The following is a 12,438-nucleotide window of genomic DNA, read 5'->3' on the forward strand; positions in this document are numbered from 1 at the left end:
TCGCCCCCCCCCGGCGCCGGGTCCGCCCCAGAGCCAGTTCTTTGTCAGTGGAAACAGAAAACCCGGTTCCAAACTAAGCACTGGCTCTGAACCAGCCCTGGAACTGCTTTGGTGGAAAAGGGGCAACAGACACGGTGAGAACATGCAAACTCCACACAGAAAGGCCCTCGCTGGCTGCTGGGCTCGAACCCAGAACCTTCTTGCTGTGAGGCGACACCTCATAGTGCCTCGTTTTCATTTAACTAACCCTGTTGTTTGGTCTAATTTTGAGCTGTTTAAATGATGGCTCTGAATAAATGCATCCTGAGGAAATCCATTTGTCTTCTCAGTGTTACTGAGGTAACTTAACCTTAAAAAGGGCCAGCTCATTCCGGCTAGCTATTGGCCAAAAGTGACGTCATGTTGAAAAGGCCCGGCCCTACCTACCTATCAGCCCCCGCAACGCGCACAAACACTGCACGCGGCATAAACAAAGTAAAGCTCGTGCCGCATAGAACCGGATGGTTCTGTATTAATTCCCCCCCCCATCATTTTTCGAGAGCACAGACCGACTGTCGTCTTGTCTTTACGTTTCTTTCTTTTTTCATGTCGTATATCTGAAAACCTGTCTTCACAAAAGGCGTGGGATTGTAATGAAGTCGCTGTGAGCAAATAAAAGCATCACAGAAACGAATTTCGAGCTTTTTAAAGAGCACTGCGTCACAAAACTTTTTACCGCTCCATCGCGTTTCAGTGCGGTGAGACAGGAACACAGCACCATCAGGACCCACCAAACCCGCCCATGCCCGGTCTGAACCGGTTCAGGGGAAGATGCGCGCGCTCTCGTCACGCCCCCTCCTGTCACGCGCCAAAACACAGAAGCGCGCATCCGAGCCTCATCTTCACTGGCTGACTGAAATACTCGAGCCTCCACAGAGGCGGTGCTTTGTTTGATTGGATGGCGCTGTGAGCCTGCTGACGACGACACTGTTGTGATTGGTCAACACTCAGAGCAAGCGCTTGATTCTCATTGGCTGTGATTTTTTTTTTTTACAAAACGTGAGGATGAGAGTTGTAAACGAAGCGCGTGCTTGAACAACATTGCAGGGTTGAAAATAAAGCGTGCGGCTTCTCACAACCGATTCAGCACCGCGGCCTGGCACAAGCCCGGATCCTGCTCATCGCTGCCGCTTTTCAGTCCGATGATCCGTCTGCTTTCCATCACTGCGGCTGTTCTCCACCATTTTGTTGAAGTTTTCTACCATCCTACACAGCGCGTGAGTGTAGAGTAGAGAGAGAGAGGGCTTCGGCTCTGGAGGCTTTTGTTTGCTCCCTGACAGGGTGCCGTCTTTCGGAGCTCTCACTCGACAGCCGCAGACCAGAGCGCAGCCTTGCTCGGTTTCTAATCTTTCAGATTGGCTGCATTGTTTATCCGGTAGAATTTTGGATCCGGTGAACCTGGCAGGCAGTGGAGACAAAATAACAGGAGCTAACTTAAGTTAGCCCCGCAGCTCCGTCCCTATTGTTTTGAGTTCCGTCACCACCCGAGCCCTGCGCGCTTCAACCCATCATCACCAGATAGATAGATATATATTTTTTAAATTAAAGTCTTCATCCTGCTTTTAAAGAATGTGCTCTCAGGTGTGGTTTGTGACCGACCGGCGCATTAGCCAGGAGTATCCTCAAGTTCAGATCCTGAGGGCTCTGAAGGAAAGATGCGCCGAGGACGACGTTGAATTCCGTTATCTATTAATGGATGAGATCGTTATAACCATCACGGACGGACAGTTGGGTAACTATAACACACTCTATACACACACATTAATCTATAGCATGTTAAATCACTTCATTCAACGCTTAGAAGGTTTATTTAACTCATTTTTGTAACGGTGAGATCGGATTATATCGAGGGGGTTCACGGTTGTTCCTGAGGTGCAGTTAGCTTCATGCTAATCTGTATGACAGTGACCGATTAACACCGTTTCTCCAGTCAGAATCTGTCCAAGAACGCCTCAAATGTTCATTGGTGACCATTTTGTCTGAAATCTAACCGGATATATATGAAATATAATGCCATTTTGTGACCAAATAAGAGAAAAAGCGCATCAAAAATGTTTTGTTTGTTTGTTTGTTTGTGCCACAGTCAAGGAACAATTCATCAGTTTGCGTGCGTGGTCACGAGCGCCTGGCTGTGCGGCTCGAGCGCGCTCTTTATCAAGGCACGATAAAGCGCATGCGCGCCGTTCAGTCTATACACTAAGAACGCACCATAAATCACACTGTTTAATATTCACTGACACAAAAGGTTAAAAAACAGGCATTTATCAAACGCTATTTATTTATTTGCTCAATCAGTGCATGAGAAATTGAGAGCCTCAAAGAACTGTTTGTTTTTTGGTCTTTTTTTTTCACTAAAGAGCTGCTGAGTCAAAATTAGATCCTGGAAAATGTGATGTAGGTACACCTCTAAGGTTCTAAGGTGCTTTCCCAGTATTGAGTGCTTTGCTGGTTTGACAGGTGTGATGATGGTACTCTACCGTACCTCTTATCTCACAGCTCATACACTCATGTATTGCCAGTTCTCACACACTCAAGATGAAATGCTGTGTGTATTTTTTTTCTGTTATCTAGCAGGAAGAAGATACACGGAGGGCTTATGATAGGGAAAACATGTAATTCAGGTTGTTGCGGAAGGAAAATGTGGAGAACAAGAAGTCATGACTGGTTAAAGGACAATGACTGAGTCTCTTAGGGCCGTGACATCTCACAGAGTCAACCACTGGATACTGATGAACATCAAGCTGTAGTTTTTGAGGTGTGTCTATACCATTGTTTGTTCTTGGTATTGTTACTGCAAGAGTATATTCAGTTGGTATCGTAGCTTCAGGGTTCTGAAAAAAAAAAAAAGCATTTAAAGCAAGTAAGCCATACATAGACTGTAGTTGTTTTTATGAAAACAAGATGGCTGAGCAGTTACAGGAGCACATTTAGATTCCAGTCAGATCTTTTAAATAAATCTATAGTGGCAAGTAAATACAAGCTCGTCTACTTTGTCTCAAGCTGCGTAGTATATAGTACGTCACAGTGGTACACCACGATGGCTATTTCTGTTAAATTCTTTTGTAAATTATTCCTGTGGTCACCTCTTTGTATGGAGAGTTATTTGCTTTAATCCAGGTGCAGAACGAATGTGTATGTTGGTGCCAGCTGTTGTATTCGAGACGTTCTTGAATGCCGATTTTTACTGAAGATGTGAGGCTGTGGGAGTCAATCAGTAAGCCTTGGTTGATGCTAGTTCTTCAGCGTCAGCTTGGTGTCTCCTGGCTCTTGCATGTTACCATCTGGAGGATTTGGCAAATTGTTCAGTTTGCAGTTTAGAGGTAGTGGGGAGGGTTGAAGATGGTAGTTAAAATTTGACATTTGATCCATTACCTTCATCTTTATACAATGGAAATTTTTTTTTTTTTTTTAAACTAGTTCAAAGCCTTGTGCAGTTGTAGTCACTTCGTGGTGTCTTCTGGAAAATTGATAGCTGTACATTTTATTTAGGAATAATCATAACGTTTTGGAAGAACTGTACAGTGACCTTCAAAAATACCTACAAAAATATGCCAAACTTTGAACCTTTTTCAGAGGGTTACACAGATATTACCAAGAGCTCAGTATTTCTTGGAGTTTCAAGGTGTAATTCTTTCAGCATTTTATAATGCTAACTGAAGATTAGCAACAGGTGTCCTACCCTCTATTTTTGAGTGATCATATCTTTTGGGACAGCACGGTGGTGTAGTGGTTAGCACTGTTGCCTCACAGCAAGAAGGTTCTGGGTTCAAGCCCAGTGGCCGACGGGGACCTTTCTGTGTGGAGTTTGCATGTTCTCCCCGTGTCTGCGTGGGTTTCCTCTGTGTGTGCTGGTTTACCCCACAGACCAAAGGCATGCAGGTTAGGCTAATTGGTGGCTCTAAATTGACCGTAGGTGTGAATGTGAGTGTGAATGGTTGTTTGTGTCAGCCCTGTGATGACCTGGCGACTTGTCCAGGGTGTACCCCGCCTCTCTCCCATAGTCAGCTGGGATAGGCTCCAGCTTGCCTGCGACCCTGTAGAACAGGATAAAGCGGCTACAGATAATGGATGGAGAAAAGAATGAACCATGACTTGTACAGATCTGTTTAATAATACTAGCGCCGCACTGCCTGTCTTTAATGATACCCTTGAAAATTGATAAAGGAATGTTTTGTAATCCTACAAAAAATTCTATTCAATTGGAGTAATGGAAGAAACAAATAAGAAAACAGTGCATGAATGTAATCTGAATGACACCCCACCCCCCCAAAAAAAGCCAAGAGGAAATTATCTTTACGCTGTGGAGACGAGGCCTGCTATCTCCGATTGCCTTGTTCTACCTGTCTTCAGCTTGGAGATCTTGTCTAAAATTGTCCCTCAACATGATTTACAGGTTCATGCTTGTTCAGAGAACATGGCATCACAACTGGCAGCGGTGTTTGCTTGGCCAGGTTTGTGCGTGGATGTGTACGAGGTTAATCTTCTAGTTTGAATCCAGGCAAGCTCAGATTAGGACCTCGGACAGCTGGTCAGCTCTGGGATTTATAGTGGCATCATCATGACAAGACATCTGACTGGGACATTTGACTTGACCAGGGCCTTAAAAAAAAGTAAGAGGCAGCACAATATAACGAATATTCATCATTTGGCTGAAAGAGGTAAATGAAATTCAAATTAAAATGCAGTGATTTGAATTAAGGGGTGACTTATCAGGACATACCATACGTGACCATGCATTTATTATACCAAGGAAGGAGACCCTGTAATCCTATCCACATCGAAGAGCTGGCACTCGCACCTGAATCCCAACTGTAGGCTGCTTTTGTAGCCGTGCGGCTCGTGTGACGGGGAGAATAGAACGAACGTGCTGTGAAGCCACGCGAAACAGTCACCATGTATTTGAGACTTGTGACAGTGGGAATGTCACATCCTGCAGTGTGTGTGATAGAGGGAGAGAGTGGCGTATCACAAGTGGGCTGCAATATGGCACTGGCCATTCCTCCAGCCAATGAGAAATGTAACACAGTGGTTTTGCTGTCACTGCTTTCTTTGGTACACCAGCACAAAGGAGAGCTTAAATAGTCATGCGTTTAATACTTCGCCACACACGTACACAGTGCAGCTGCGAGGTAGAGATACAGTGGTAACATTCATACCCACTCAGGCTGCATGAATGATTTGCACCATAAATCAAAGGCAAAAAACGCCACACTGTGTTTAAAATGCTACATTTTGCATTTTAATCATCTATCAAAACAAATTTTCTAAACCTTTTAGCAAGATTACCATTAAAAAAAAATACTTTTCTGGATAAGTATATTTCATGTATGACATACTATCTATGTTCTGTTTAAATACACAAACGGGTACATGGCTAATTTGTAAAAATGCATTTATTGGTTTCACTCTTTCAGTGGCTGAATCATTTCACACACACACGTGCACAAGCAAATAGATTAAGCTCTGTGATTGCTACTCAGGTCATGCATCTGTATTATAGAAACTTGTAAATCATGCAAGGGCGGCACGGTGGTGTAGTGGTTAGCGCTGTTGCCTCACAGCAAGAAGGTCCGGGTTCGAGCCCCGTGGCCGGCGAGGGCCTTTCTGTGTGGAGTTTGCATGTTGTCCGTGTGGGTTTCCTCCGGGTGCTCCGGTTTCCCCTACAGTCCAAAGACATGCAGGTTAGGTTAACTGGTGACTCTAAATTGAGCGTAGGTGTGAATGTGAGTGTGAATGGTTGTCTGTGTCTATGTGTCAGCCCTGTGATGACCTGGCGACTTGTCCAGGGTGTACCCCGCCTTTCGCCCATAGTCAGCTGGGATAGGCTCCAGCTTGCCTGTGACCCTGTAGAACAGGATAAGCGGCTACAGATAATGGATGGATGGATAAATCATGCATGTATGTTTTTAATGGTGGACACAATACTGCTTTTATTTATTTATAGCACAAAAAACTGAGGTCTCTGACTACAGGTGCTTGATACTGCCTATGCATGACCTCTGCATGTGACTGTGTGCATACGTGGCCCACAGCGTGTTTTTCCTGGCAGGGAAATTCTGGTTTCAGAGCTGTACATAGTTTAGACTTGAATGCGTTTTCTCCCCTTTTTTTATGTCCGTGCACGCACATATACTCTGCAATGCAGAAGTGCGTATTAAACAATCAGAATTTTTAACCCAGCCAGGATACAGGCATTTACAGCCTGGACTTTACCTCTAAACTATAGACCAGTAGTGCAGAGAAGTGTCCGAGGGAGAAAGAGGATCTGGAGAGAGAAGAAGAAAGAAGGCGGGAAGAGAAGGGGGTGTTGGGCGGGGTTTGTGGCCACAGATGACTTTACCATATGAATGTGTCTGATTCTTTCTGAACCCCAGAGAACTTGTTAACCCAGCTTGTCTTGCTGAGCAGTCATATCTCCTTGCATGCACACATATGAACTGTATATATGTTTTTAGGTCGTGTTCTGGAAATTAAAATCCAAGTGCATGAGATGTTGCATCAGAAACAGCAGCTTGTGTAGGCGCACAATCGACGTCTTGTCAGAAAGCAGAACGTTAACGTCTGTCACGGATTTCATCCTCGAGGGTGGAATGATCTGAACTATCTGAGAGCTGGATAGTACTTTGCAAGTTTGATTATAAGCGCACATTTGAATTAATTGCAGGCGCACTTTGATCGTAAGGGTCAAATTGAAAAGGCCACGTGTATTCAGAATGCTGCGTTACTGGCGCTGTCTGTGTGCAAACGTTGTGCTGTAGCCATGACGGTCTGCTTCTTCTAAAATGGCGAAGTAGAAAGGAGGTGGTTATATAGATGTGCTCTCGCTCCCCCCCCCCACTCTTTCTCTTCAGATCCGTCTCCTGTTGTGTGTATGGTGGTACTTCAGCACACATACTAACTCATAACTACAGCACAGAACATAGCTGACAAAAATGACAATAGCGGATACCATTTGTGTCCCTCAGTAGAGAGTCAGAGAAGACTGTTAAAGATCTGTTTGTTTGTATGGGACTGGTTTGTTGTCGTGTCCAGCATCATAACAACTGAATAAAAGTCCCCAGCACAATTGCTAGCAATATAAAGCCACCATTTCATCACCAAACAAGATTTCAGGCAGTGACATACTTCATTTTTGAACATCCTTAACCCTGAAAATTAAGACAAGTTAATATTCAAAACACATAGTGCTTGATTCTGTCACTCAGGGGAACTGTACAATAGTGAGCGTGTAATTAAAGCAAACAGCTGGTGAATATTGGGTATTGAAAAAAAAGATGAGATGGTAATTAAAGCATAGAGAGAGAGAGAACAGAGGATATGGGTTAGTGGGTCACTGAAGAGAGAAACGGTGAAGCTGAAGGCTGTGTGTTTGTGTGGTGTTGTGTAACTGATCTGGTGATAGTGAGCAAGAGGTCAACACGGATGAGATATTGTTTGTGTTTGTGTTCCTTCCAGTTTCATTTTGCATGTCTTTCCAGGCTTAGTGGCAAAGTGGGGCATTAGTCCAAATTGGCTTCCTGTTTAGATATTTTCTGAGAATGGCTCACAGTTCAGCTTGGCCTGTAGCACAGGAGTACAGCTGTATAATTTGCAGTAGGTCAGCAGGACAGGTTGGCAACATGGCCAGCGTTTTTATATTCTTGTATCTTCAAAATAGATGGAACGGTACTTAAGTATGGTTTGGGAAAAGTCATGTAAAGCTGTTTAGAATTTAAATGGAAATGAAACAGTGCTTTTGTTGATTTTGATTAAATATACAACAGAGGTTTCTACGTTTTATCTGTAGCATTTACGATTTTTGATCCTTTGCTGTGGTGATATGTGAAACTCCTGAACACTGCACAGTTGAAGCAGCAGTCAAACTAAACGGCAGTAAAATTCTCAGTAAACAAAACAAAGCAAACAAACCTCCTTGAATGGAAAAGGAAGTGTGACGTGAAAGACACACAGGGGCTTGTTGTTGTTACTTTTACTTTGTGCCAACCTGATGTAGAAATTCGACCTGTGAAATTGCCAACCCCAAACATGTGAGCCGATAGGAAAAGAACGGTGGGACTGTGGTTTATCTGGTCAGGGAAAATGGAGGTGGGGGAAAAAAAAACCCAGCAGACCAGGGCTGGCACGGTGGTGTAGTGGTTAGCGCTGTCGCCTCACAGCAAGAAGGTCCGGGTTCGAGTCCCGTGGCCGGCGAGGGCCTTTCTGTGTGGAGTTTGCATGTTCTCCCTGTGGGTTTCCTCCGGGTGCTCCGGTTTCCCCCACAGTCCAAAGACATGCAGGTCAGGTTAACTGGTGACTCTAAATTGAGCGTAGGTGTGAATGTGAGTGTGAATGGTTGTCTGTGTCTATGTGTCAGCCCTGTGATGACCTGGCGACTTGTCCAGGGTGTACCCCGCCTTTCGCCCGTAGTCAGCTGGGATAGGCTCCAGCTTGCCTGCGACCCTGTCGAGCAGGATAAAGCGGCTAGAGATAATGAGATGAGATGAGAGATAAAAATAAAAAAATTGAAGGTGCTCTTTGGTATAGGGAATGCAAAAACCTTTGAAAAAAGAAGGAATCCAAGGCACTCTTCGTATCCAACTAATATACACCGTATTTTCCGGACTATACGTCGCTCCGGAGTTTAAGTCGCATCAGCCAAAAAATGCATTATGAAGACGAAAAAAACATATATATGTCGCACCGGACTACAAGTCGCACTTTTTTGAAAGGTTATTCTAGCCATAGAATCTGTGATTGTATCTGATAAGCAGCGCGTGGTTACTGCGCGACTGCATCGTTTATTTAATAAACGAACAGCTGAGCAGTGATAACGCGCCCTTTGCCCTGTAAGTAGCCTAGTCTGATTATTTTAAATATCTACTACTATCTTTAATACTATCACTATCGTTATTACTAATAGCCTATATTATTATTATAACTAATATTAGTAGCCTATTACTGATGCATTAATCAGTTTGCTTATTATCGCCCCATGGCTCTTTCATCTGTGTTATTAAAGCTGTAGTCATCATCGAGGAGTGTCATTCTTCATTTTTGTCGAATTTTATTTCATCAAATCAGAGGCCAAGTAGGCTATAGGTATATCATCTCCAAAGACAGGTACGGTAGTAAAAACAACCGTCTAGTGAAAAAAACAAAAACAATCGCTCAGAGAAAAAAACAGGCAGAAAGTGCGCCTGCCAGTTAACGTCATATCAGATAAAAACATTAAACGTTATTCAGACCATTAACACCATAACATCAGAGACGAAGAATAAAGTTCATCTTGGAAGGAGAGTTATTTTTAAAAATGCAAAACAAAATCATTTATAATAGCCCAGAGAAAAACTGGCTGAATATGTACCGTAACATCAAGTTATTCAATAGCCTATAGGCCTAAAATCATTACATAACTTATTTAAATAACTATAGGCCTATCATTAATAATAAAACACAGCTCAATCAAGTTTATCAAGCTGACGATTTCACTCCAAATCAGCAAATCCATTGAATTCCTCATCCTCGGTGTCGTTTCTGAACAACTCTGCCAACTCCAGCGGCAGACGAAGCGCCGTTTCCTCTTCTTCTGCGTGGCTGTCGTCAGACTCGGCATCAGCTCCAGTTATTCCAGCCTTTCGGAACCCCGACAGGATGGTTTCCGTTGTCACTGAAGCCCATGCTTTGTCAATCCACCCGATGACATCAAGGAAAGTTGCATGGCGCATCCTCCCGGTTGCCGTGAAGCTGTGTTCCCCATCAATCATCCACTGCTCCCACAGTTGTCGCAGAACGGCCTTGAAGCTCTCGCGGTGAAAAAAAAAAAAAACGTATATACGTCGCACCGGAGTATAAGTCGCATGGCCAGCCGAACCATGAAAAAAAGTGCGACTTATGCCGCTTTTCCACTACCAACGCGGCTGAGTTGGGCTGAGCCGTGCCGTGCTGAGTTGGGCTGAGTTGAGCTGAGTGGGGCTGTTGGAGTTGCATTTCCACTACAACCGCGCTGAACCGTGCTGGCTGGAAGTGGGCGGACACATTGGGTGGAGTTAGCGAAAGTGGGTGGACGTCACGTGATGTCGTTAGGCGGCGCAAACAGTGACATCAGTGACCTTTTAAGCGGTAGTCTCACGACCCAGATAGTAAACAATAAACATGGAGGACATGGAGTCGTTAGTGTTGCTGGTCTTGGTGCTGTGGCTTGTTGTCACCAACAACGCCAACAGATACTGGCAAGAGCATATAGATGAGGCGAGGCGCATAAGGCTTCAGAAATTCTCGTAATTCGTAATTCTTCTTCTTCCGGGTTTACGGTGTTTACAGATCCCAGCGTGCTCGCGGGGCGTGTGTGGGCATGTGAGGACACTCCTCCTCACCAATCAGTGCACAGAGGAGTGTCTCCTCACGCCCCCAGCCCCACTCGGCTCGGTTTGGCTCGCTTCAGCCCTACTCCAAAACCGTGCGAGTTTTGGGTGCTAAGTAGGGCTGAAGCGAGCTGAGTCGTGCTGCTCTGAGGTAGTCGAAACGCGAGCCGTGTCGGGCTGAAGTGAGCTGAAAATGGGTAGTGGAAAAGGGCCAATATAGTCCGAAAAATACGGTGTGTGTGTGTGTATATATATATATATATATATATATATATATATATATATATATATATATATATATATATATATAATATTATAAATAAAGCCTTTATTTTATATGGCTATTTCATACAGAAAACATGAGCTGAGCAGCAACCCATGCATAAAGCCATGCAAAATAAAGGCTTTTTTTTATATAGTTGGATACAAAGAGTGCCTTGGATTCCTTTTTTCAAATACTATGGGTTATTTGTGATCTAGATCTGGGCTTTTTTTTTTTGTGTGTGTGTGTGTGTGCGTGCGCACACGTGTTCCTGCCTGCTAGGATTTTCTTGTAAGCAGAATGTTTTTGCTTGTACAAAAAAAAAAAGGTGTTGTTCCACAGCCTACTCTGATGGTAGGCCAAAAACAGCTAGTTTCTACTATCGCATTAAATTGTCACTCCAAACAAATTATTGCCTTCCCGACTTATTGTCTGTTTTTGTCCGTCGTATCAATTTGAGACCCACAACTGCTTTTTTGCATGATGGCAGCTGAATGAGAAGCCGACAAGAGGACGTGATCAAAATATGATCATGAGTTGTTATGGTGGTCACTACTTTTTGGTGAGAGACTGCACACACCTTTTGTCATCATTCATGCAATACTCAAGGTAAAGAACATGAACCAGACTGTTGCTTTTGTAATTTTGCTCAACTGCAATAGGAAGCGTATTTTACAACATCTCATTAATGCCAGTAAACCACTCGCCACGAGCACTGTTTATCATGACAGCTAAGAAAATGGAAGAGTTGCAGCCCCAGGAAGCTAAAACCCCAAACAAGTAATTTTATAAAGTTAAAGTTCCAAGTGCTACACAGGTGCTGTGTGTTCAGTGTGTATTGACTTGTCTCTTTTAGGTCTGCGAGTGGGACAGGAGGTGGTTACGTCATACCCGCAGGTGGCTGTGGTGCGTGTTCCGACTCCATGGGTGCAGTCGGACAGTGACATCACCGTTCTGAGGCATCTGGAGAAGATGGGCTGCCGTCTGGTCAACCGGCCCCAGGCCATCCTTAACTGTGTCAACAAGTTCTGGACCTTTCAGGAACTTGCTGGACATGGAGTCCCACTACCTGATACTTTCTCCTACGGTCAGCATCAACACGCACGCGCGCACGCGCGCACACACACACACACACACACACACACACACACTCACTCCTACAGTTAGTCATTTGCATTTCCTCATTTTGCAGGTGCACACACAAGATTTACACCAGGGCTCAACAGTGGCTCTCTGGCAGTCCTGGGATTTAAACTCTAATCTTCTGGTCACTAGTGATTCCTACCTTTGTTAGCTTTATATGCACGTGGTTAGACGTATTCTCACATGTTCACACTCTTCTCCGAGCAGAATTCCTTTGTTTTATATTTACACAAGCTTACAGCCTACCAGCTTGTCTCTCCACACTTCCCATACTTTAATAAATGGTGCCCAGAGCACTCTGCTGTCACAACCAGACTAACTCGTTTGCTTGCATTTCAGTGATTCCCTCCTCTCTTCCTGACCAGCGGTGTAAAGAGAACTGAAAAAAAAAAAACAAAAAACACAGACTTCTGCTGGTTCAGCAAAAGTCCATACAGGAGCAAGCAAAAATAAAGCCCGTTCTGAGACAAAGTAAAGATGAAGTGAAAATTTGAGTTCTATTTACAGGCTTGGCTCGGTCATCAGCTCATGCACATTTCAGTCTTGAAGTTTTGCGGGGTTCTGTATTTCAGGGATTTTGATGTCTGCTCTAAATGTAGCTATAACGCAGGACTGCTATAGGCACTAGCGAAAGTGTACGGCTAGATGTAGCTA

General features: G+C 44.2%; 1 protein-coding gene across 1 annotated transcript in view; it reads left to right on the top strand.

Annotated features, from left to right (window-relative positions):
* Positions 1 to 1,045: 1,045 nt before the first annotated feature.
* The window catches only part of rimkla (ribosomal modification protein rimK-like family member A), a 28,458-nt gene continuing 17,065 nt past the window's right edge, over positions 1,046 to 12,438 (top strand). Inside the window, exons 1-2 of the mRNA XM_060932148.1 lie at positions 1,046 to 1,771; positions 11,498 to 11,728. Coding sequence (XP_060788131.1) covers positions 1,609 to 1,771; positions 11,498 to 11,728 — 394 coding nt within the window. The 5' untranslated portion in view covers positions 1,046 to 1,608. The remainder of the gene's footprint in view (positions 1,772 to 11,497; positions 11,729 to 12,438) is intronic.

The sequence above is a fragment of the Neoarius graeffei genome, chromosome 10 (genome assembly GCF_027579695.1).
Source record: "Neoarius graeffei isolate fNeoGra1 chromosome 10, fNeoGra1.pri, whole genome shotgun sequence".
NCBI lineage: Eukaryota > Metazoa > Chordata > Actinopteri > Siluriformes > Ariidae > Neoarius > Neoarius graeffei.